General features: G+C 40.0%; 1 protein-coding gene across 4 annotated transcripts in view; it reads right to left on the reverse strand.

The window, feature by feature from the left end:
- The window catches only part of KIF6 (kinesin family member 6), a 417,257-nt gene that overhangs the window by 243,455 nt on the left and 146,460 nt on the right, over positions 1 to 27,342 (reverse strand). For all 4 annotated transcript variants that reach the window (XM_087858216.1, XM_045786292.2, XM_045786295.2 and 1 more), the window contains 3 exons: positions 22,561 to 22,704; positions 21,538 to 21,624; positions 14,958 to 15,061 (listed from right to left, as the gene is read on the reverse strand). In XM_087858216.1, the coding sequence (XP_087714342.1) occupies positions 14,958 to 15,061; positions 21,538 to 21,624; positions 22,561 to 22,704 (335 nt within the window). The remainder of the gene's footprint in view (positions 1 to 14,957; positions 15,062 to 21,537; positions 21,625 to 22,560; positions 22,705 to 27,342) is intronic.

Consider the following 27,342-nt stretch of genomic DNA (forward strand, 5'->3'; position numbering starts at 1 on the left):
GAGTTAACGAAGGGCGTTTTTTTCTGCTGTTCATTAATTAGGTGACATGACTTTATTTTGCCACTTGGAGGTGTAAAACAGACAGGTGACATTTGTTCTTTAAAAAGTAAACTTTAATTTTCTATAGAAATTTTAGGAAATAGAGCCAAGGAAAAAGAACTAGAAAACAAAAGTAAAAAACTGATAATTCTAATAACATTTTTGTGGTTTTGCCTTCTGGTACTCCTTCTTCGTCGTGAACGTGTGAGTATGTGTATATTCTAAAGAGAGATATTAAAATGTGGTTTGCTCCTTCATTTTTAAGTAAAGAAGCCTGACAAAATATCTATATAAGTAAATAGACTCTTCAGTAAGATTAGAAAATTGAGGTGGAGTGATCATTTTAAGATAACGCATCTCCATAGGCTGGAAGACAGGTCACGATTAGAATTCAAGTCTCTTGACTCAGTTCATTCCAATAAATTTTCTCTGCCTGATCTCATTGGCTCTGCACAACGTTCAAAAAACAGTTCTGGGCCAAATTCTGAATATTGCAAATAATTCCTCATATTCACACTCATAAATCCTTCAAAGGCCTAGCATACAGTGGATCCCAAACCAGAGATGTTGAATATGAACATCAGGAAGTGCTTTTATCCACAGAGATTAGTTCTGAGGGCCCCTGCTTACACCCAAAAACCTGGGGCTGCTCTGAGTGGAGGCCCTGAGAGGTAAAAAGCCAGAGATGGGGGCGCCTGGGTGGCTCAGTCGGTTGAGTGTGATTTTGGCTCAGGTAATGATCTCCAGGTCATAGGAACAAGCCCCGCATTGGGCTCTGTGCTCAGCACAGAGTCTCCAGAGATCTGCTCATGCTATAAATGAATGAATGAACGAACGAATGAATGAATAAATAAAATCTTTAAAAGAAAAAAATCACCAGAGATGGAACTCAGACCTTGACAGAGTGCTCACTAATTCATTCAACACGTTATATTCATGGGCCAGGTACTGTTTTAGGTGATGGGGACCTAATGGCAAACAACACAGATAAAGCCTAAGTCCTCACAAAGTGGGCAGAGATAGACAACGGACAATGCAACATTAAAAATGCTGTTGCTGCTACGAAGAAAAATAACTCAGCCTAAAGGGGACAAAGAGTAATGGGAAGGTGTGTTTTAGATAAGATGGCCTGGGAAGAAAGTCCTCCTGATAATGTGACACTTGAGTAATGAAGTAGGGAGGGGCATTTCAGAGGAGGGATGGTGAGGAAGCCAGGGGGAGAGAGAAGCATGAGGGAGGGAAATGGGCCCCCGCAGTTGCCAGGGGCCAGACCATGGGAAGCCCAGACAGGTCCTGGGAAGAGATTCTGGAGAGTCAGAGATAGTCCATATCACTGTCATTGGGATAATTTCATCCATAATGACAAGAAATTAAGCACAAACTTTCTGGAGGTTTTTCATTTTCTGATGAGCAATCTGGTGTAGGAAAGAGTTCAGTCGTATGTCAAACAATTTTCAAGAGACTGTTCAGACTCCTGCCTGGGCTTCTCTCTCTCTCTCTCTCTCCCATCCTTGAGGAGCATGGTTTCCTGAAATCCATTCCTCCCTGCCTCCACAGTGAAGATTCTTCCAGAGAAAACTCAGGAGAGCCCATCAGGTCATAGAACTTACACAGCATAAGTTATGATTTTGAAACATAATTTTAATAGCAGCTTGACAAATAAAACCACTCTGGAGGCCGGTAAACTGAATATAAAAAGGATAAAGTATCCAGAGTTAAGTACTGACAAGAGATTCTTCCAAAAAAGACTGGTTTGGTATCTAATTCTCACTAGAACTATATTAACTCCAATATTGTAGGGATTTATTTGTTTGTTTCATCTCATTTCTCAAATTGTCTGAGGGTACAGTACAAGACTTACAATCGTGGTGATGGTATATCTCAAATTATATGGGATGGTCTTGATTTTAATTGTTCTGTCCCATACTTTGGGGAACAAGTTATTAAATTTTAGGTTCAGGAGAGCCACTATATCTGGAGTTGAAATCTGTTTAATGGTTCTAATCCCGCTCAAACAAATTGAGGAACTGAACCCAATTAAACTTTTATTAGGCTCGTCGAATTAAAAAAAAAATGAACTTCAAGTTAACTGTGGTAGAAATGACTTCTCCTGAAGTCACCTTGAAATGCTTACTGCAAGACGAAAGCACTGATGGGTTTTCTGTGTGTCACTTCCTCTATAAAGTCCTTCCTCCCTGTTCCCCTTTACAAAAACTCCCCTCCCTGTCTTGGACCCGAGTGTCTCTGACAGCAGCTCAGCATCACCAGTAAGCATGTATGTCTGGTCATCTGTCCCTGGCTCCCAGGTCCTAACAGAGTACCTGACATGGTGTTGTTGGTACCCAACCAGTGTTTCTTCCCTAGGAAGAATGAACAAAAGTATAAATTACTTCAAAGTGGGATTTATTTGGTGGGAAAATGAGGATTTAGGACTCTTCCTTCAGGTGTATTTATTTACATTTAAGTAGAAGTTTGGACATCAAGGAAGCTTTTATTACTACAAATCCGTTCTTTTAAAACAAATTCTGGGGGCGCCTGGGTAGCGCAGTCGTTAAGCATCTGCCTTCGGCTCAGGGCGTGATCCCGGCGTTCTGGGATCGAGCCCCACATCGGACTCCTCTGCTGGGAGCCTACGTCTTCCTCTCCCACTCCCCTGCTGTGTTCCCTCTCTCGCTGGCTGTCTCTCTATTAAATAAAATCTATAAAAAAAAAAAAACAAATTCTGTGTTTGTGGGTCTGATAATACAATGTGCTTGATTTTAAACTATATTTAGTCTTAAATTATTTAATTTGACGAAGAATAAAGAAAGAAATCCCATCAGATAACAATCTCCAAATAAGCCCCAATGCAGAGCGTAGACACCCCCAAGGATGGAAAGTGAAGGCCTACCCTCTCTTTAGCACTTGGTTGAAGGGCCTGAGGGTCAACACAGCACAGCCGCCAGCTTTACCAACTGTTTCAGTCTGGAAGGAGGGTATTATTTCCCAACAGGAGCTGTAAGCACAGCAAGAGCAATCTGGGGACTCCTGAGGAGGAGGAGTGACCCTGTCACCACGGGAACCAGTTCCCATTTGGTAAAACGTACACCAAACTAGGGCCTCGTCTGCTTAGGGTGACACCTGCTTGCATGGATGGATGTCAGCAGCTCCAAATCTCCAATTGTGTGATGAAGTGCTCATGAACCAGTCAAATACCTCTCAAGCTTTTCCTGCTGGGGTTTTAATGTAGCTTATGCATACTCTTTGCTGTATTAATAGTCACTGCATATTCTTGGATTATGTGCCACAAAATGATACAAATTAAGGTGCTATGGACTTTCACTGCAAGCAGACATGGCTTCAAAGGTCTTTCAGTGTGGTGGAGACAGAGATAACAACCAAAAAATACTCCAGGTACATGACTCTAACCAGAGATAAGCATTCTGATGGAAAAGTACGGAAAAGATGAAAACCTGTCATGATTTAGTTGGGGCTGCAGATCAACTGAGGAGGGAGAATTTAAACTAAATAAAGGTTTGGAGGAGGAGTCGAACAAACAAATCAAGATGTATGTGTGTGTGTCCCATGCATGCACAGGTCATCCCAGTCTTAAGGCAGAGGCAATTGCATGTGCAAAGGCCCCAGGATGAGAAACAGAATGAAATATTTAAGGGACTAACAGGCCAGTGTTGTTGAAGCCCAGGGGAAAGGGGGAGAATGTGAAATGTGGCTGAAAACACAGAAAAGGGTCAGATGGGGCAGACACTTAGACACTTACAGGTCATAGAAAGGAATTTGGTCTCTTCCCGAGAACAGTGGGAAGTCAAAAGTCACTGAAGAGTTTTAAGAAGAGTGAAATGATAAGAACTGCACTTAAAAAAAAAAAAAAAGAATACTCTGGCTGCATAGAGAAAGAGTTAAGAGGGAGCAAACTAGATTCAGGAAAACCTATTACGACGCCATTTTAGTAGTGAAAAGAAGGTGGCCGAGGTTTGGAGGGAGTGTGAGGTCATCCAATCCATGACGTGTTTTGAAGACAGAGTCAACAGGACTTCCAAATGGGTTGTATTTGGGGGATGGGTGAGAAGAAAAGTAGGGTCATAGGTAACTCCAAGTTTCTGGCCAAGAAACTATAGGGCTCGGAGTGACACTGACTGATGGGAATATAGGGGCAGAGACCAGGTCTAGAGAAATTCACTGGACAAGAGTTCAGTTGGGGGCAGGTGGAGTTCAGAGCGTGCTGGCAGACAGGCAATGAGATTGATAAGTGTGGCATTCGGAGAAGAATAAATGTGGGCTAGTAAAATAAATGGGAGTCATCAGGGTGGGTGTGGGTGTTGATGAGATCACCTAGGAAAAAAATATAAAGTAAAAAGAGAAGGGGAGGTCCTGGGACAGTGCCTTGAGGAATGCCAACAGGAAAGGAGGAAAATGTGCCAGGGAAGCCAAGGAGCATCAGGAGAGGGAAGGTCCCAAGAGGAGACTGTTTCAGCGAGAGGGTCGTTAATAATGGCGAATGCTGCTGACAGGCTGAAAGATGAGAACTGAAATTGACCCATTACATTTGTCCACCTCAGTAACTATAATAGCACTTCAGCGTGAGGGGGCACAAGCCAGATTGGAGGGTGCTGAGGACCACGGAAGGGAACAGAGACCCTGAGTTAAAGCAACTTCTTGGCGTAGTTGGGTTTTAAGAAGGAAAGGAGCAGTAGGTCAAGGCGGAGGTTGGGCCAAGGGGGAGTTTTGGGGTTTTTTTATATGGGAAAAACTTGAAGATTAAAAAAAAGAAGGATAATAATTCTTCACTGTATAGTTTTGTTACACTTTGTTTTGCTCTATTTAATGACTGGTTTTTAAATTTTATATTACCTTTTATCATAACAGATTTTTCAAGTTTTTTTAAAGTTCAGGTTAGTTGAGGTTAAATTTACAGACAGTAAAATTTTTAATTCACCTTTTCTAGATGTGTAGTACTGTGCCTTTTGACGTGTGTATAGGTATGTAACTGCCACTAAAACCACAACATAGAATATTTCCATCACCGTGTGTATAGGTATGTAACTGCCACTAAAACCACAACATAGAATATTTCCATCACCCTAAACAATTTCCTCTTGCTCCTCTCTAATCAATTCCTCCTCCCCCCACCACCTGCAACCTTGGCGACCACTAATCTGATTTCTCTTACTATACTTTTGCCTTTTACAGAATGTCACTATATAAATAGAATCATATAGTATGCAGCCTTCTGTATCTGGCTTGTTACTTAGCATAATGCTTTTGAGATTCATCCAAGCTGTTCAGTGCATCAATAGTTCACTCCATTTTTACTGCTGGGTAGGATTCAACTGTAGAGCTATACAGCCATTTGCTCAGCCACTCACTGGTTTAGGATGTTTCCAGTTCTGGGAGATTTTGAGGGAAGCTGCTATAAATATTCACGTAGAAGCCTTTGTGTGGGCATATACTTTCATTTCTCATAGAAAAATTCCCAGTAATGGGATTGCTGAAGTTTATGGTAAGTATTACATTTAATGTTATCAGAAATTGCAAAACTGTTTTTCCAAAGTGGGGGCTCCATGTAACATCCCCACCAGCAACGTATGAGAGTTTCGGGGTCTCATCCTTACCAGCACTTACTATTACTAGTTTTACAAAGCTATTCTAATAACCATATAGTATCATTACACTAAGATTTTAATTTGATTTCCCTAATGACTAATGATGTTGACCTTATGTCCTTATTTGCCATCTGTATACTTTCTGATATACGTTTGCTCATATATTTTGTCCTTTTATTGTTTGTTTTCTTATTATTGAATTGTGATCATTCTTAATGTATATTCTGGGTACAGGTTCTTTGTCAGACATGTGTTTTGAAAATGTTTTCTCCCAGTCTGTGTTTTAAAAATTTTCTTGAAGTGTCTTTCAAAGAGTAGGTTTTTGTAGATTTTGATAGAGTCCAATTTATCATTTTTTTTCCTTTATGGTTTGTGCTTCCTATGTCCTATACATTTTTTGCCTAACTCAAGGTCACAAAGGTTCTTTCTATCTTTTCTTTTAGAGGTTTTATATATTACATTGTATATTTAGGGCTATGATTCATTTCAAATAAATGTTTGCATATAGTGTAAAGTATGGATTTTCTTTTACAAAGTCATTTTATCTATTGTAGGTACTTTGCAGTTCTATGAATTTTAGAAGTAACTTGCCAATTTCCACACACACACAAAAAGCTTGTTGGAATTTTTGTTGGGATTACATTAAATCTCCAGATCAATTTTGGAAGAACTGACATCGTAGTGTTAAATAGCCTGATCCATGTACACAGCATATTTCTGCATTTACTTAAGTGTTTTTTTAAAATTTTTCAGCAATGTTTTATCATTTTCAGCATATGAATCTTGTACAAATTTTGTTAGATTTATCCATAAGTATTTTGGGTTTTGATGAGATTATAAATGATGCTGGCTTTTTATTTAAATTTCTAATTGTTCATTGCTAGTATATAGAAATATGATTGAGTTTGTATATTGACCTTGTATCCTACAATCTTGCTAACCTCATTTATTAGTTCTAGTAACCTTTTTTTTTTCTGGGGTTTTTTTTTTTTTTGAGTTTTCTACATAGACAAACATATTGTCTGTGAATAAAGACAGTTCTATTATTTTCTTTCTAATCCTTTATGTGTTTTATTTATCTTTATTGCTATATCGCACTGACTAGACCTCTTAGTATGATGTTGAATAGAAGAGGTGAGAAAAGACATCCCTGCCTCGTTTCCCATTTTAGGGGGAAAGAATTCTTTCTTTTACTATTAATTGTTAAATTAGCTCTACTGTTTTTTGTAGATATACTTATCAGATGATGGAAGTTCTTTCTATTCATGGAGTTTCACCATGAGTAGATGTCAAAGTTTGTACAATGCTTGCCTGCATCTATTGAGATGATCACATGTTTGTTTTTGTTGTTGCTGTTATTTGTTGACATGGTGAATTTCATTGATGGATTTTTGAATGTTAAACCAGTCTTGCATTCCTGAAATAATCCCCACTTGGTCATGATTTATTAATTTTTTTTATGTTTGGTAGACTCAAGTTGCAAATATTTTATTAAACATTTTTATTCATAGGGGATGTTGGTTTCTGGTTTTCTTGTAAATACATTTGTCTACTTTAGATATTAGGGCAACAACACTGGCCTTGTAAAATGAGTTGGGAATTGTTCCCTCCTCTGTTTCCTGGAAAAAGTTTGCGTAGAATTGGTAATATTTATTCCTTAAATGTTTGGCAGGATTTACAACGATGCTATCTGGGCCTGGAGTTTTCTTTGTTAGAAGGTTTTTATTACAGATTCATTTTCTTATGTAGATATAGGACTGTTCAGTTTCTCTGTTTCTCCTTAGTAGTTGGCACCTTCAAAATTTGTCAGATTTATGTAAGTTAGTAAATACACTGTTATAAGTTGTTCATAATATTCCCTTGTTATCCTTTTAATGTCTCATCTTCCTACACTTTTTATTATTAACACTATGAGTCATAAAGGAAGGGTGATTTTTTTTCCCATTGGAAAATGACCAATGAATGGAATATTTAATTATATATAAATTGACATAAAGGAGAGAATGGGGATGATGTGGCCAAGTAAAAAGGTAAATTCGGTAGGCAAGCTGCCTACGGTAAGTTTGAACATAGGGAGATATGGTCTTGTTGATCCCGATTACTGTCTATTTCAAATCAGATCGGAGAATTTCTGAGCTGGCTTATAGACTTGACTTCAGCATTAAGTCAACGCAATACCAGTTATTCCAAAATAAGTCTTTAGCCTCAACCTTCTTTTAAAGTTCCAGAATGCAACCTGTTTATTGTATATTCCTTCATCATGTCAAGAACTGAACATTCCTTATCCTCAACCAGCTTTATTTATTTATTTATTTTTTTGACAGAGAGAGAGAGCAAGAGAGCACAAGCAGGAGGAGCAGCAGGCAGAGGGAGAAGCAGGCTCTCTGCTGAGCAGGGAGTCTGATGCGGGGCTCGATCCCAGGGCCCTGGGATCATGACCTGAGCCAAAGGCAGATGCTTAACCAACTGAGCCTCCCAGGTGCCCCTTCGACCAGCTTCTTTTCCTAACCTCTGACAATCCATCTTAAGTCTTGACCTTTTACTATTCTCCCTTCTTTATCTTTTGTATTTGTAGACATCACTTCTATTGATTCTTCCTCAACAAAGTATCTCACATTTGTCTCTTCCTCTGTTTTCACTGTCATTACTGGAGTCTTTTTCCTCATCATCACTCCAAACCTGATGGTAATATTGTCCTGATTTCCCACTCCTGCTCATTCTATTTGTTGTTATCACATTTATTTGTTGCTATTAGCAGCCATAAAAAGAAATCTTCATCCTATAAATTCTTTCATTGTCATCCTATTAAAACTGCAACTCCTGTATTTTTCTCTTTGCACTTTCTGCTCTCTGAAATGCTCTGTATTTTAGTTATTAATCTTGTGTATGATCTCCCCAGCAGAATGTAAGCTCCATGAGGGCAAGGACTTTGTTTTGTTCATTTCTATATCTCTGGCACTTAGAGCAGGGCCTAGCACAAAGGAAGAGCACAATAAACATTATTACATAAATGAATGAACTGGAATACTCTCAAAGCACAGTGTTTCCTAGTCCCCATTAAATAAAGTAGTAGCCCCTCTACACACGCTATTCACAACTCATCACAAGGTTACTGTTTATGTGTCTAATTCTATTCTTCAATTCTTCCAGGAAAACCCCTGACTCCTGCCAGGCCAGCTTCATCCAGATCCTGAGTAGGCAGTGCCTCCATACTGGTTTCTTGCCACTGCCCCGGGCCCCCCAACACACGCATGTGTGCGCACACGCACACACACACACAGACACTGTGCTCTTTCCCTCTCAGCACCACCCTTTATGTCTCTCATCTTCATCTTGGTATGGTGCCTCCTTCCTCTTGACATCCTTTAAGGCTTATTTAGCTTGCTCAATGGTGATACCTGTAATGACTTCCCCATTTCTAACTTCCTACATGATTTAGCTTTTCATTATCATAGGTAACGAGTAAATAACATATTAAACCATGAGGAATAGGCTGATAGGAGATTTAAAAACATGGAGCTGAAAGAGGCCCAGATAGTTTCAGTCCACTTCTCTCACTTTACACACTTTATACATGAGGAAACCCAAATCTAGAGTGTCATTAAAAACCTAACATGTAAAAATTAGAGTAAGAGGAAAATTAGAGCTATAATTAAGGTTTTACGATTCTCAGTGTCCATTTATTCTTTTCACTAATGTGCTATCTTATTCCCAGTTCTATATATATGGATGTGTGTAAATGTGTGCATTTGTGTATATGCATTATGTCCCCAAACTGTCACTCCTTAGAGAATTATTTTCCATGTCCTATATTCCTGAATTGCCAAAAGCACCTATTAAAATGATGAGCATCTAGTAGGTGCTCAATAAACTCAGGATGAAGGATTAACCGACTTGCAAAAAATAACTAAGAGAAACAAGGCAGGGGAAGACAAAATACTATATAAAGTCACTTACGCGTGAAACATAAAAAGCTGGACTCAGAGAAACAGAGAGTAGACTGGTGTTTGCCAGGGGCTGGGGGGTGGGAGAAATGGGAGAGATGTTGGTCAAGGAGGCAAAAACTTCCAGTTATAAGATGAATAAGTTCTGGGATCTAATATACAGCATAGGTGACTATAGTTAACAATACTGTATTGTGTACTTGAAAGTTGATAAGAGAGTAGATCTTAAAGTTCTTACCACACACCCACACACGCGCGCACACACGAGGTGATAGACGTGTTAAGTAACATTATTGTGGTAATCATTTCACAATAGATACATATATTAACTCGTCACATTTTACACCTTAAATGCACACAATGTTATATGTCAATTATGTCTCAATAAGGCTGACGGGAAAACAGAAAAAAGAAAAGGATCCAGATGTTTGGAAGTTTACTTTGGGCAAACTTGAGCCCATGAGAGCCAATTCAATTCCATCTCCGAAGTAAAATGTTGCTATGCAGAAAATATTCTAGTCATTTAGACTTGGGCCAGGACATAATACTTCCATCTTCGCCACAGAGCTACAGCTTTTTTTTTTTTTTTTTAAGAGAAAGAAAGAGGTATGTGTTTAGAGAATCAATCAGAATCAAATCTTCACCCAAGAAGCTCTGTATAAACATTAACTTGGCTATACAGCCTTCATCCAGCTGTCTCTTTTCAAATTTACACAGGCAAAAAAAAAAAAGATGTAAACTAAAAATATCACAATAACTGGAGGCTGACATCTGCAATCCTCTTCAGCTGAAGCATCCAAGTCAATGCAACAAACATTTACATTAAGAACTGAAGTGTTAGGAAATAGTTCAAAAAATTCGATAGGGCTAGATTTTAACAGACATCTCCAAAGTGTCCAGTGCACATAACATAGAACATAGAATACATTATCTATTAAATATCTGCTTTCTGACATCCTTCACAGAATCCCTGATAGGAATGTCCTTAGGCCATGCCAGTCAGCATAAAGCCAGGAATCAGCAGGTCAGAGAAAGTAGATCAAAGCCACTACATCTGCCGTACCGTCCTGCCAAGCCATGGGACTCTTCCTCCCTCCAACAGCACTCTCCCCTCCCACCCTCACCATCCAAGCAGACCAGACACATGGCAGACTGGATCTGATTCATCCTCCCGAATAAATGTCCAGGGCCCCAGAAGACAAGGATGCACAGACTAGTGATATTAAATAGCAGTGCTTCATGCCAGGCAAATTTTAATTTCTCTCTCTTTTACTTTAAGATGATCCAGGACTCTTAAATCTGATGATTTTTAAGTTGTGCCAATATTCAATCTAGTGAATTACAGCAACACATAACTCTAACAACAATAGAACGAAAACCATAACAAAACCGCACACTATCTGAATAATCCTCACCGTCAGTATGAACGAGCACCCAAGGCTGGGTGGTCGTGACCCTGATGCTTTGTTTTGGCAGAATGGGTGTAACACTTTGCCACATTTGTTCTCTTGCTGCTGATCAGAAGTCATTAGTAAGATGTAACGCTGTACAGTATACTTATCTTGACAGCAGAGAAGTCATTTCACTGGGAACTGGGGAAGCTTACTTACCAGCACCCGAACGAATTTTACATGAGGATCCTGAGCTTGGAATTAATCATTACTATCTCTGCAAGCTCGTGTTTTATTTACATCTTCTCCTAACACTTACATTTTGCAACATGATTACTTGTGCTTGTGTCTGTCAGTGCCACTGAACTGTGAACCTCTTCAGAGCCAAATCTTGGTTCTGTTCATCTTGTGTTCATCTCTCAAGGCCTAGGGCAGAGTTTTGTGAACACTGAATAATCAATGTTGAATGAATGAATGAACCAAGTGCCCAGAAAAACTGATGACAACACTACATACTGTCTACAGAGAATCTGTTCCAGTTCACATGTGTGTAGTTTTTACCTGTGGGTCAAAGGAAACCGACTACATCCAGGAGTCTGTCAGTATTTTAAATCACTTGTCACATTTTTATTTCTCTCCAGTCTACCCCCCAAACTCCTATGAATGGCGAATTTGATTGTTGTCAATAACTTTTAAACAGAAACATCTGTGTATGTGCGAAGTGGCAAGTTAGCAAAAGATATAATGTAAATATAATACAGTATCAAGTATGGTAAAGAAATAACATCTGCTCATTATTGGTTTTATACTTTGTAGCATTTTTCTTTTTGTGAAATGCAGTCTACTGTAATCTCTTCTAGAGAGGGTCTAGGGTGGTTAACTTTCTGTCTCAAAGCTGGTCTGTCTAAAAAATCCTTTGTTTCACGTTTGCATTTGAATGCTAATTTGGCTAGATACACAAATCTCCATTCAAAGTCCTGTTTTGTTTTGTTCTATTGTCTTTCAGCACCAGAGGTTCCTGTTTCAGAGAGGTTGATGAGAAGTCTGCTCTAATCAGATTCTTGATTGTTACTGATATTTTTCTTCTCTGATAACTTTTGGGGTTCTTTTCTATATTTTGAGGTCCTAAAAATTTTCTACATTATTATACACAAAGCTTAGCACCTAGTAACCCTTTCATTCTCAAGTCTTTTTTCTTTTATTTTCTTCTTTTTTTTTCTTCTTTTTTTAGTTCTAAGAAATTCTTAGCTATTATTTCTTTAACCATTGGCTCCTCGGTGTTATCTCTATTGCTCCTTTATAAACTTCTCTTTGTTAGATATTGGTAAAGCTAGAGCTATTCTCTATGATTCTTTTCTTTTAAACATTTTCTTTATCCTTTCATCTTATATTCTGGAAGAATTCCTTAGCCTTGCTCTTTCTAGCTGACTAATTTGCCCCTCTGTTTTTTCATTCTGCCCCTGAGCCATCCATTAAGTTCTTAATGGCAACAATTACATTTCTTCATTTTTCAGATCTCCTCTTAAATTTGTTTCATAAAAATAAAGATCCTGTTGTTTCACGGATGTAATGCCATCTTTTACATCTCCAAAGATATTAATCACTCTTTCTATCATGTTTAGTTCTGAAGCCCTCCAAGCTGTAAAGGCTTCTTGTTCTCATCTTTCTCCAAGTCGGCAGTCCTCCTATTTCTAGTTGTTCCCAACTGTGAGCTCATCTTTTCTAGACTCTTCATGATCTCAGCTTGGGAAGCCGGTCCTGGAGGAGGGGCTGAGCAGCGGTGGGTGCTTGTGCTCTTTGCTGTTTTCAGTGGGGACTGGCAGAGCTGAGCACAGCAGCTGGCCTTAGAGCTTGTCTGGCCCCCAATTTATCCTGGATATCATCAGCAACCTGGGGCCTTTCCCTATTTCTCCATCCTAAACTCAGACATAAACACTGGGTGGAGAAGGGAAGGAGTGCACAGGGCTTCACAGGACAAACTGCTCCCACTACTAGGGCTCTACCAAACCCTTGCAGGCTGTCGCCAGCCCTCGGGCTCCACGGTGACAGCACGCAGAGTCATGTGGCTTTTATGGTGCTGCACCTGGTGGCTCCAGTCTATCCTTTCCTCTTGCCCATCTCAACCCCACCCTTCAATCTGCCAGGAATTCCTTGAAGCCTGTAATCCATTGAGAGGCTTATGTCTTATTCTTAGGTGTAGCTAGAGATTCAGATGCTTCTTTGTATCAGTTCTATAATTCCTCGGATTTGGTGGGGGGAACGGACATCCTGAAACTACCACATGCATAATCTTACCCTTACACGGAGCCTCCTGAGCAACAGATAGGATTTACTGGAATTGGAGAAAACTCTGGTACTTATTTATTATGTTGGCCATTTCCCTTTTTGCTCTTGGATCCAACTTCTATTTTTCCCCTTCATTGACCCCACATCACAGGAAACTACATTCCCTGACTCTCCTAACACCTGGTTTCTGGGCCAGTTTAGCCAATGGGCTGTATGGGTGGAAGACTGGAAGTGGTGTGAGAATGAATCTTGGACTCCCTGCCAAGAAGACGCCTCTGACAACACCTGTGGCTCTTCGGTGGCCCCAACACTCATCATGGGCTAGCTCCTCTCGTCAGCTCTAAGTTTAGACTTCAGTAACATAAGCTTCTCCCATCCTCTCTCCAGTCCCAGAGGGTGTAAGGCCCCCTGCTGTTTCTGACATCTGGGGTGCTGTCTATTTTCTGCAATACCACCTCCTTACAACTGATTTCCTATGTTAAACTCCTTGGTTTTGTTTTCCTGGCTGAACCCTGACTTGGAGATCAAATTCTGAAAAGACATCTTCAAAGATAATAATTGGTCATTCATTTCTTTGAGGGAAAGGGAGCATCAGAGGGAAGGAATACTCAATTTGGAGAAGTTTCTCCGTATCTAAGCTATCCCAAGTTATTTCAAGGAGGGACAGGGAATTCTTCAAAATGTGACTTTTGTCAATATATTTCACTTTAATTACATATATGCCACAAGGCGAATTCGCAAGGAAAGCCTTAGGAGCCTCTCCTATTATTAAACACAGTGTTCTAGAATTACGAAACGGTATCCTAGAGGAGTGAAAGCTTTGATCATAGCAGAAACCTTGCTTAAGGCTCCTCAAGCTTTAGACCTACCTTCGGGCACAGCCATGAAACAGTTTAAAGAAAATACTTTCATCATCTCTATTACTTACCATTTGCTCTGTTGGGAGAGGATTAGGTGAAATGATACTAAAGCCTTAGAAAAATCTCGTATAGCTCTATTTCTCATTCGGAAATTGAGAATATCGCTGCCTTCTAAGCCCAGCCCATTATTATCACTCCACAAATGCTTCGTGAGCTGCACAGAAAGAACAAGAAAGCCCACCACTGTGGCTCATGATCAGAGAGAGAATGAGAGCCACATCGTGCCCCCGATATGCACATGGCTGCAGATAGAAAAGGCCCTGAAAGATGCCGCCGCTGGTAGAAAAGTCCTGAATCCCTGCTTTCATTCCCATTTCCAGTGTTTGAACTATAATATATGGGCCATCTATTTATTAAAGGAGAGAGCTACATTGGCATAGGGATAAACTGGTGCTTGCAGCAAGATGCTTTTTAATACAAAGGACATTTCTTGAATTCCTTTCAGATCTGAGATCCGCAGCTTACGAGTGTTTGGTGTGTATGTTTTAAAATTGCATGACTATTATACAATCCCTTCTCTTCAGCTGGCATGAGAAGGATATTCCCATCCTTTATAGGCTCTGTTCTTTACTCCCTCAAAGCTGAGGCGGCAAAAACACTGCCAGCCTTATCCAGCTTTTCGTGGAAAGCTGCCACTCTTAACTGGCGCCTAAATGCAATTTCAGACTGTCTCAGGAGACCTGCATGCTTTGAGGTGAATTCATAACATCAGGGCCAACAAAGAAGTTAGCACAAACTTTCACTGTTAAAGACACAGAAACAAGTCTGCAGGCTTACTGAAGGAGCTCTGCGTCTGTGAGCACCTCTGTTCTCTGCTCCCCGGTGACAACGGCCAGTTCATCCTTCAGTTCCTGAATTTCTTTTTGTAGGCGTATAATCAACTACAAATGGCAAGGCAGGAGAATAAATGTCAACTCCTCATTAAAGGGAACTTGGTGACGGAGAACATATATCTTTAAAAATTACAAACAATTTTGAGGATACAAAAACCTACAGAGAATGATATGGAAGCCACCCCTGTACCTACCACCAGCCTTTGTTAAATCTTAACGTTTTGTCAAAATCATTCTAGAATTCATTTTAACAAATAAAACAGTGCTTATGTAACAGGAGCTCCTAATTCCTAACAGGGAATAGGAATTGGTGATCACTGTAGTGCATTCAATGGGGGAGATTTCCCTGCATGTTTTCCTATGTTTCCTCCATCTGTATGGATGTTATTATAAATAATAGATGGTATCATTTTGCATGCTTTAAACTCTATGTAAATGTTGCCACACTACATGGAATGGTAACTTGTTTCTTTCTTCCTAACGTTATGTTTTTTATTATTTACACTGCTTCATGTGGCTCTCGTTCATTAATTTTCATGGATACATACTATTCCAGTAAAGGAATATATCACAATTTATCCATGTCTCCTGTCGATGGACATTTAGGATTTTTACTTTTGCTGTTATAGACAGTGTTGCTGTGCACACTGTAAATTTCTGGGCACATACGTGAGTTTCGCTATGGGGGTGCACTTAGAAATTAAACTGCGTGCTTCTAGAGTAAGTGCACCCTCCCTTCAGTACATACTGTTAGACTGCTCTTCAGAGTAGTTGTATGAACTTAGATTCTGCATTAGCCATATATATGAATGCCTGTTTCCCCACGTTTCCTTCACCACATGTGTAGTATTGCCAGACGTTTTAATTTTGCCAGTCCAGGAAGTGTAAAATGGTACCTCTTTCTAATCTGCATTTTCTGATTATCAGGGACATTGATCATCTTTGCATATGTATATTGGCTGTTCGGGTTTCCTTTTCTGTAAATTACTTATTCATATTTGTGCTCATGTTTCAATTGAGTTGTTTTTCTCTTCCTTATTGATCTGCACGCTTCTTTATATATGAATCCTTTGTTAGTTTTATGCAAGGTACATGTTTTCTCCCAATCTATGCCATGTTCTTCATTTTTTAAAAATTTATTCGTCAAAGAGAGACAGAGTACAAGCAGGGGGAGCGGCAGGCAGAGGGAGAAGCAGGCTCCCTGCCGAGCAGAGAACCCAACGTAGGGCTCGATCCCAGGACCCTGGGATCATGACCTGAGCCGAAGGCAGACCCTTAACCAACTGAGCCACCCAGGCGTCCCGCTTTTTGTGCTGTTCTTTCCGTTAAGTGAAGGTTTTAAATTTCAATGTAATTTTATTATCGACCTCTTCCATTATAAGTTGTATTTTTGTGTCTTCTTAAAATCTGTTTTACCTAAAACCGTAAGAATATTTTCTTACATGTTCTTGTAAAAGTTTTAAAGCTTTGCTTTTCAAATTTAGGCTTTTGTTTTGTATAAAGCATGAGATATGGATCTAATTTTATTTTTTATATGGAAGATTTGCTATTATAATTCTGTTATATAACATGTATGTATATAATACACATAATATATAGAAACGTGTTGGTTAAGTGTCTGCCTTTGGCTCAGGTCATGGTCCCAGGGTCCTGGTTGATCAAGTCCCACACTGGGCTCCTTGCTCAGCAGGGAGCGTGCTTCTCCCTCTGCCTGCCACTCCCCCTGCTTGTGCTCTGTCTCTCTCTGACAAATAAATAAATAAAATCTTTAAAAAAAGAAAAACATGGCATAGATTGGGAGAAAACACATACCTTGGTTGGTTAAAAACATTGAAGTACTTGACTATACATGCAGCAATACTATGCTATTTTAATTATTATATCTTACAAAATTTTGATATCTAGATAGAACAAGCCCCTTCCATTTTATTCCTTTCCAAAATAGATATGGCTATTCTTGGTCATTTGTTCTTTTGTATGAGTTTGAGGCACATCTTGTAAAATTCCACCGAAGGTCCTCCTCAATTTTTAACTGGAAATAAATTTGATTAAAAGCGTGATTTAGGGGGTACTTGGGTGGCTTAGTCGGTTAAGTGTCTGCCTTTGGCTCAGGTCATGATCCCAGGGTCTTGGGATCGAGCCCCACATCAGGTTCCCTGCTCAGTAGGGAGTCTGCTTCTTCCTCTCCCTCTGCTGCTCCCTCTGCTTGTGTGCTCTCTCTCTCACTCTTGATCTATCTCAAATAAATAAATAAAATCTTTTTTAAAAAAGGGTCATTTGGTAAGACTTATCAAATAAGTGATGTTGAATCATCTCATCCATGAACATAGTACAGCTTTCCACTGATTCCTTTCAATAAAGATTTATCATGTTCTCTATAAATATATGTTTAGATTTTTTCCATTAAAATGTTAAAGTTTTTGTTGCTATTATTTTGATGAAATTTTTGTAAAATTATATTTTTTAATTGTTAGCTTTTGATTTATAGGAAGGCAACTAATTTTTATGTATGGATTATGTACCAGATAATTTTCTGAACATTGTTTTGGTTCTGTTTATCATTAAATATTCTTAGATGTTCTATATAAGCAATCAAATTGTTTGTAAGTGATAACAGATGTTTCCTTCCTTTCAAATCCTCATACTCTCTTTTGTTTTTTAATTGTCTCTGTCCTAGCTAGGACATCCAGGTATAATGCTTCAGACATTCATTCTTATCTTATTCCTTCTAACATTTCACCTTCAAAATGTGAATCCATTCCATTTACAATAGCACCAAAAATCATACATTATCTCGGGATTAACTTAACCAAAGACGTAAAGAATCTATATTCCAGAAACTACAAATCGCTCTTGAAAGACATTGAAAAAGACACAAAAAGATGGAAAAATATTCCATGCTCATGGATAGGAAGAATAAACATAGCTAAAATGTCCATGCTACCCAGAGCAATCTACACTTTCAATGCCATCCCAATCAAAATACCAATGACATTTTTCAAAGAACTGGAACAAACAGCCCTTAAATTTGTGTGGAACCAGAAAAGGCCTCAAATCGCCAAGGAAATGTTGAAAAGGAAAAACAAAGCTGGGGGCATCATGTTGCCGGATTTCAGGCTATACTACAAAGCTGTGATCACAAAGACAGCATGGTACTGGCACAAAAACAGACACACAGACCAATGGAACAGAATAGAGAACCCAGAAATGGACCCTTGGATCTTTAGGCAACTAATCTTTGACAAAGCAGGAAAAAACATCCAGTGGAAAAAAGACAGTCTCTTCAATAAATGGTGCTGGGAAAATTGGACAGCTGCATGCAAAAGAATGAAACTTGACCACTCTCTCACACCATACACAAAGATAAACTCCAAATGGATGAAAGACCTTGATGTGAGACAGGAATCCATCAAAATCCTAGAGGAGAACATAGGCTGTAACCTCTTTGACATTGGCCACAGCAACTTTTTTCATGACACATCTCCAAAGGCAAGAGAAAAAAAAGAAAAAAATGAACTTGTGGGACTTCATCAAGATAAAAAGCTTCTGCACAGCCAAGGAAACAGTCAAAAAAACTAAGAGGCAGGGGCGCCTGGGTGGCACAGCGGTTAAGCGTCTGCCTTTGGCTCAGGGCGTGATCCCGGCGTTATGGGATCGAGCCCCACATCAGGCTCCTCCACTAGGAGCCTGCTTCTTCCTCTCCCACTCCCCCTGCTTGTGTTCCCTCTCTCGCTGGCTGTCTCTATCTCTGTCAAATAAATAAAATCTTAAAAAAAAAAAAAAAAAAACTAAGAGGCAGCCCACGAAATGGGAGAATATATTTGCAAATGATGCTACAGATAAAAGACTGGTATCCAAGATCTACAAAGAACTTCTCAAACTCAATACATGAGAAACAAATAAACAAATCATAAAATGGGCAGAAGATATGAACACTTTTCCAATGATGACATACAAATGGCTAACAGACACATGAAAAAATGTTCAAAATCATTAGCCGTCAGGGAAATTCAAATCAAAACCACATTAAGATACCACCTTACGCCAGTTAGAATGGCAAAAATTGACAAGGCAAGAAACAACAATTGCTGGAGAGGATGTGGAGAAAGGGGATCCCTCCTACATTGTTGGTGGGAATGCAAGTTGGTACAGCCACTCTGGAAAACAGTGTGGAGGTCCCTTAAAAAGTTAAAAATTGAGCTACCCTATGATCCAGCCATTGCACTACTGGGTATTTACCCCAAAGATACAGACATAGTGAAGGGAAGAGCCATATGCACCCCAATGTTCATAGCAGCATTGTCCACAATAGCTAAATTGTGGAAGGAGCCGAGATGCCCTTCGACAGATGACTGGATTAAGAAGATGTGGTCCATATATACAATGGACTATTACTCAGCCATCAAAAAGAACGATTTCTCAACATTTGCTGCAACATGGATGGGACTGGAGGAGATTATGCTAAGCGAGATAAGTCCATCAGAGAAAGACAATTATCATATGGTTTCACTCATTTATGGAACATAAGAAGTAGAAGATTGATAGGAGAAGAAAGGGAAGAAGAAAGGGGGTAAACAGACGGGGGAATGAACCATGAGAGACTATGGACTCTGGGAAACAAACTGAGGACTTGGGGGGGGGATGGGATAGGCTGGTGATGGGTAGTAAGGAGGGCACGTATTGCATGGTGCACTGGGTGTTATACATAAGTAATGAATCATGGAACTTTACATCATAAACTAGGGATGTACTGTATGGTGACTAACATAATATAATAAAAAATATTATTATAAAAAAAAGATTTCTTCTGCACAGCAAAGGAAACAGTCAACAAAGCTAAAAGGCAACCTACAGAATGGGAGAAGATATTTGCAAATGCTATATCAGATAAAGGGCTAGTATCCAAGATCTATAAAGAACTTATCAGACTCAACACCCAGAAAACAAATAATCCAGTCAAGAAACGGGCAGAAGACATGAACAGACATTTCTCCAAAGAAGACACACAAATGGCCAACAGACAAATGAAAAAATGCTCAGCATCACCTGGTATCAGGGAAATATAAATCAAAACCACAATGGGATACCACCTCATAACAGTCACAATGGCTAAAATTAACAAGGAAGACCTCAATATTTGTTCAGTTAACAGCTGCCAGCTTTGATTCAGGTTTCTCTCTTCTTTACATTTCTCGCAGCCCTACATGAAACACATGACAACGTTCACCTTTCTTCACATTCCTCATGTACCCTCAAAGTCTCTCTAGCTAAATTTAAAGAAAAAAACCCCTCCAGCATTTGATATGTTCATTTTCCTCCAATTATGCACTAATTTTTGTCCTTTTGTCCTTTATCTCTATACTTCAGGGCAATGATTTCAGGGAGACAGGGCAAACAATCAGAAGGAAATAATTAATATGAGTAACAGTGAATTTAAGAAGGTTATTATTATTATTATTATTATTATTTTGAATTTGAGGAATTTACAAACGAAGCACTGTTGGTGAGATTTCACACCCTTTTTATAATGTGTACTGCTAAGCCTACACCAGCCTATGTTCTAGAGAAAATTTTAAAAGCTGAATGATTTGAAAAGTAATATAATCTTAATTTCGGAATGTACAAAATTGAAATATTTTATTTCTACATTTTCAATGTTGGCATAAGTTGATTCCATGTTGTATTTCATTTAGAGAAGACTAACAAAATAGAGAGAAAACATCTGCATTTAAAACAAGGATCTGAATCATGGAACTTGCAAATATTTTTGCTTTAAAAAAGCACCAATGATTAATTTTTTTAGAGATTTATTTATTTATTTTGAGAGAGAGACAGAGCAAGGGAGCAGGGGGAAGGGCAGAGGGAGAGGGAGATAGAGAATCTCAAGCAGACTCCCTACTGAGCACAGAGCCCAACACAGGGCTCGATCCCATGACCCTGAAATCATGACCTGAGCTGAAATGAAGAGTTGGGACGCTTAACTGACTGAGCCATCCAGGCGCCCTAATGATTTTTTTTCATTCTCCAAAGTAACAGGATAGTTGCACAAAATACAGTTCTACTTAATAACCATTAGAACTTCTTTTTCTCTGTTAGCTTTTGTAGAAGATGGTCTATTATAATTATCTCTAGAAACTTAAACTGATGTTTTCTGAAAAGCTACCACCTGCATGTAAATATAACTGCCCATGACCATGTCACACGCATCCTCGGAACCTACTGCACATCTCAGGAGCGGACTGATGGCGCTGCAGGTGGCAGGCCCTTATATCAGACCATCTGCACCTGAATCCTGACTCTGCCACTTATGGGGGCTGTGACTCTCAACAAGTTAATTAACATTTCTGTGCCTCAGTTTTGTCATCTGTAAAGAGGAGATGGAGATGACATCTACTCATAAGCTTGTTTTGAGAATTAAATAAATTAATACATTTGCCTGGTACGGAGGACATGCCCCTCGAGTTTCACTAATGTTTGATCCGCTTTGATTTTTCTTCCAACCTAGTAAGTTCAAAGTTGCTTACCAATCTGGGATCGATTTCTTCATTAAGAACAGCTTCGTTCTTTATGAGCGCCACTCTTTGTGCAAATCTGCAGGTAGATATTGACTCCTAGAAAGCAAAACAACTCCTTAAAATGTTATGGCTTAGAGCGATAACCCTTAATTTTTGTTCACAGAAGAAAGAAGCACATCTAAAGAGTGATGTGTATGAAACACAATGAGGGAACATACCTCCAAATTAGGAAGCTTTGCTCTAGAACATCAGTTTTCTTAAAATTTTATTTTGGCTTAATAAAATGATCCCTGCCAAACATATGGGAGATCGTGAGGTCCTACCTGGCAACTGTATGTATTTTTCAACTACTGATCTATGAAACCAGAGCCACATATATAAATCATAATCACAGCAGATACTATTATAACCCACAAACCTGAATGACTACAAAATAAACATTTGTAACAGGCCAGAAAGAGGCTTTGCAAGGCATCTCAGAATGCACTTCGGGGTGGCCTTGTTTTGGAAGACACCCTGCCACTTCCTGTTTTCCTCTTCTGGAGAAAGTCTGGATCCCAAACATTAGACTGTAATGCATAAAACATGAAGCTGAGTCTATAGAAATCCAGGAAAGCCAATCAGTAGCCAGCCCGTGACAGCCATCCTGTGTGATGCGCTCAGTGACAGGTCTAGGGACACACCCTAGAGATGCCTCCAGGGTATCTTAGTAATCAGGAGCTAAACAGAAGAAAAGCTAATGGGTCTCCTCTCTCATTCCCTCTGGCCGAGATAACTAATCCAGCAGCAGGCTCCCCAAAATTTGTGTCTGAGCTTTCTTCCCACCATCCTGGGCTGTGTGAAGTCCATTTTCAGATGGGGTAATTATAATGTTGGCAAACCGGCCAAAGCTGTGAACTCTGCAGGGTGTTTACATCTCAAAGCATACCCTAACCCAGCTGAAAAGATGGAAACCCACCCAGGATGCTCAACACCATCTCATAAACTAGCAACAGAAATTCAGACTGAGATGTCCAGAAAGAACCAACATACGTCGATATTCCTTTTCTCTAAAGAGAGTGTTGCGATCATGGTCGTCATGCAGTTCCCTCCCAAACTGTCTCTTAGGACACTGGTCATCATGGAGTTCCTGTAGGGAATGTGTGCACGGTGTTTTTCGGAAAGAGCAATGATCACCTGTGGTGCGGGAAAAAAGTAATGGCATTCAATTAGCAGAGAAGCACATCTGATGTTCAGCTAAACTGCGACTGCAGGGAGAATTCAAACAGGTCATAACCGAATGCACGGTGACATCTAAAACTTGGGCTCAGAATACCTTAACACGATTTGGTGCAATAATGGTGGAGATGGAGGGGTGTAAACAGCAGAAACATAGTACTGTGAATGCCGTGATTTTTGGACAGATGATATAACTTAGCATAGAGTAGGATACATTATTATCCTGTCTTCAACCACTGGAAAATTCATGTAAAACTCAAGAGTAAATCATGCCAGAGTTTTAAAATCCTACCAAAATTGCTCTCTATGACCCATCTTCAATGTAGAAGAGGCAGAGCAGTAAATAAGAACTGTGAGAGACAGCAAGGGTGAGTGGTGGGGACCCAAGAATCTGGTACCACACTGTCCAGGTCCAAATTCTAGCCCTACTAAGGCATGTCACTCAACATCTCTGCTTCAGTGTCCTCAACTGTAAAACAGAGAAACGATAACATCTACCTCTAGGGAGTTGGGATGATTAAGAATTAAAATGCACAGATTACTTTGAGAAGTACCTAGCCCCGTGCTGTATACATGTTTGCTACCCTTCTAAGTGATGGGGAAGTTTGTTGGTACAGCTAAGGCTTGTTCATCTTACTCTTCAGTTAACAGGAAGGTACTAGCTGGATGGAAGGCTGCTGTGGAGTTGTCCCCAGAGGGAGCCACCAGGGGTTCAGGGTTTTCCTGGGAAGATGAGCCCAGTGCTAGGATGTCCACCCTAAGCATCAGGAATAAGGCACCTGCAAGAGGTGACTTCAGGGGCATCACAAGGCCCTGACGCCTGAAAATACCTCTGCTAACACCTACCATTGTTCTAACCTTCCCTCCTCTCAGGTGTGTAACCCCCACCATCAGAACTTCTTCTACTCCCTTGGTTTATAAACAAGATTGTTTTCGAAGGCTGTTTGGGGCAAAAGCACATAATACCACTGGTCCTGCATTAAATTCATGACCAGAGATCTTATCACAAACCAGATATCCTGTGATAATCTCTCTCAAAAATTACTTCTCCACTCGCAGAAATGAGGCCTTCACATCTTACCCCTTTGTTTCAGACCTCCACCCAGCCTCCTCTCCCCGCCTTTAGTCTTAGCTGATGATCACACACCCTTCCATTAAAAGGGAGCAGCCTGACCAGAACCATCTCCTGTCCTATCATTAAATGCCCCCCACACTCTGCCATTCCTTGTGTTACCAAACTGCTCACTCTAAGGCCAGCTCTCTCCCTCTTCTCCTCTCACTTACCTCGCTCCTACAATTATCCCTTCTCTTCCACATCAATTTCTCTCTCTCACCTGGATCATTCCCATCCTTCATGCCCAACTTGGCTCTTGCCAAGGTTATCAGAAACCCCCACTGTACCTAGAGCATTTATTGCCATCTTATTAGACTTCTGAGTTGAGTAAGCATTCAACACAGGTACTCACTGCCTCCTTTTAGACACACTTTATTCATTGGTAACCAAGACTCCACACTTTCCTGGTTTTCATCTTTCCTCAAACACTAGTTAACGAATGCTCCCTTTCCTTCTTCCTCAATTATAAGCACTGGAGTGCTCCAGGGCTCAGTCTGTGATCCTCTTCTCTTTCTTATCTACACTCTCTCCCTATGGAATCTCATCCAATCCCCTGGCATTAAATACATATATATCCTGACATCTCCCCAGTTGATATCATCAGCTTCCATACGTTCCTTGAGGTGCTGTCTCTGTGGCAACCCTAAATCTACACTTGGATGTCTATTCTTGACCTTCTCTCCCCTCTCCCCATGAATCTGATTCTTTTCTGGGCTTTACCCATCATTATTGATGGCACCACCATCCACCTAGTGGCTCAGGCCAAAACCCTGGGCATCATCCTTATTTCCCCTCATTTCCGACATCTAATCCGTCAGCAATTTCTATGAGTTTTACCTAAAAGACATGCCCACAATAGGACCACTTTTCCCACTTCTTCTGTCACCACTCCAGGTCAAGCGTCCATCATTCCTTCCTTGGACAACTACACAAGGCTTTGACTCAGCCCCTGTTTCTCTTTTTGCCTGCCACACAGCCCCTCACCCTTGGTCTACTCTCCACATAGAAATCTTTATAAAATATAGGTTATATCAAGTCACTTGCCTGCTTACAACCTTCTTATAGCTTCCTGAAACACCATAATAACCCAACTCCTGTATGATCTGGTCCCTGTCTTCCTATCTGTCCTCAACTTCTGTTGTGCTTTCATAGCCCACATTGGCCTTGCTGTTGCTCCACCATACCAAGGTTGTCTCCACGTCATCACCTTTGAATTTGTTGTTCTTTTACCTAGAACGTTGCCCAGATTTTCATATAGCTTCCTGTTTCACATCATTCAAATCTTAGCTCAAATCTTGTCTCCTCACAAGGGCTTTCACTGAACACCTTGTCAAAAATAATGCACCTATATCCAGGCTATTAATCTATTTAATTTTTCTTGCTGTTATTATCATTATTTGAAATTATATTCATTTATTTACTTTTTTTTTTTTAAAGATTTTATTCATTTATTCGACAGAGACAGCCAGCGAGAGAGGGAACACAAGCAGGGGGAGTGGGAGAGGAAGAAGTAGGCTCATAGCAGAGGAGCCTGATGTGGGGCTCGATCCCATAACGCCGGGATCACACCCTGAGCCGAAGGCAGATGCTTAACCGCTGTGCCACCCAGGCGCCCCACTTTTTTTTTTTTTTTTTTTTTAAATCTGCTTCCTCACTTGGCGTTCAGCTTCATTAGGCCAGGGACTTTGTTTCTCTCATTCACAGTTCTACCCCACTGCCTAGAGCAGTATCTGGCCCACAGTCCATGGGGCAGAAACTACATACTCAGTTCTCAGGATAGCCCCCATTCTAGTTTCACTTACTATGAAGCTACACTTCCTAGTCTCTCTTACAACTCAACGTTCTACGTGAGACCTAGCTCCATCACAAGGACATGTGTGGGGCTGAGAGGTGAGTGATGAGAGGTGATGGCCACCAAGAGGAAGGTCACGTTTATAGGAGAGTGTGGTGGCAAAGGCCTCTGATTCCTTTGAGGTAGCTGCAGGAACTTTCTGGAATCCAGGACTTATTGTCCTGGGTTCCAAGGGGGAATAACGGTAGTATTTCGTAGAGCAGTTCAGTGGTGTGGTTAGATGTGTCTCCTGTTTGCTCTGCTCCGGGCTGGGTAGTATCCAGGCCCAGTTTTCTAACTTTTCTTGAGGTTCTTTATGTTTAATAAACTCTATGTTGCTTAAATTAGCTACAGTAGGTTTTCCAGTTTATGATTAAGAAATCTAATACAACATGTGTTTGACACCTTTATGTGAAATAAATGAATAAATAAATGAGCAGATTAATTAGCTTCACCTAGGAAGACAGCACGAGGGTCAATAGTGTGGAATGAGATTTGGCGGAACTAAGTTTTGATGTAATTGGAAAGGAAGTGGGGAAACTGGCAGACCCAAATCTGAGTGGCAAGGTGGTAGCAGGGGCTCCTGAGCAGAACTCCAGACCTTCAGAGCCAAGAGGACAAATGAAATATCTCTAACAATCAAGGCAGACCCAAATACCAAACACCAGATCAAACAGGGGTTGGTCTGACAGATGTGTGCAGAGGGTGGCATTACTGCTTATGAATCATAATTAAGTATCTGACAGTGTTCTAAGTACTCTGAAATTCTTTCATAAAACAAATGTCACTATTTTTTCCTGCTCCAGGAAACAATATTAATATTTCTTCTATTCAACAGCTTTATGACAACTTAGATGACATAAAGGAGAATATGCTTATTAAACTTCCTGTTGATATTAAATTCAATGGGGTTAGTTAATTTGCTATTGGTTGCAGTAACAGAAAATGTAACCCAAACTGGATTTAATTATAAGGGAAATTTATTGGCCCACGTAACTATAATAGGAAGGGTTTAAGGTTACACATAACCCAAAAGGTCAGTGCTACCACCAAGGATTTAGTTTTTGCCAATATCTCTGCTCTACCTTCTATGCTGTAGAAGTCTGCCTCTCTTCATGGCCATGGGATGGCTGCCAAATGTCCTTATTTATAACTGATGTGAGAAAGTTCTCTAATCATTAAACATACATCCCAAGCTTCCCTAGGGACCAACTTGGATCATGGGCCCATCTCCGAACCAATCACTATAGCCAAGGCTCCAACTGGCTTAGACTAGTCAGAGTCTACTCCTGGAGCTGGGATGGGCTCCTGGCTGCTACTCTTGCAGTGAATGTTGTAGAGGCAATTCCAATGCCCTTTCCAGAAAGGGTTCTAAAATGGTTCAAGAGAATAATTAAAATTCCAAGTGCGATTATGGGTTGGAAAGCATGCTCTTTAAAAATGGGAAAAATGAAAGCAGTGAATAATAAAAGAAAGAACCTAGGACTTAGAGGCAGAATCTAGCTGCCCCACTTGTGCGATTTTAGGTAGATCTTTTAAGTTTATTAGTCTCTGTTTCCTCACCTGTAAAAGTGGGATTAGAATACCGGCCTATCTCACAGAAATGTTTTAAAGATGAATAGAGATTGTTTCTGGGATAGTAAAACAAAAA

Source organism: Ursus americanus, chromosome 32, assembly GCF_024610735.1.
Source record: "Ursus americanus isolate L20-20 chromosome 32, mUrsAme1.1.p, whole genome shotgun sequence".
NCBI classification, from domain to species: Eukaryota; Metazoa; Chordata; class Mammalia; order Carnivora; family Ursidae; genus Ursus; species Ursus americanus.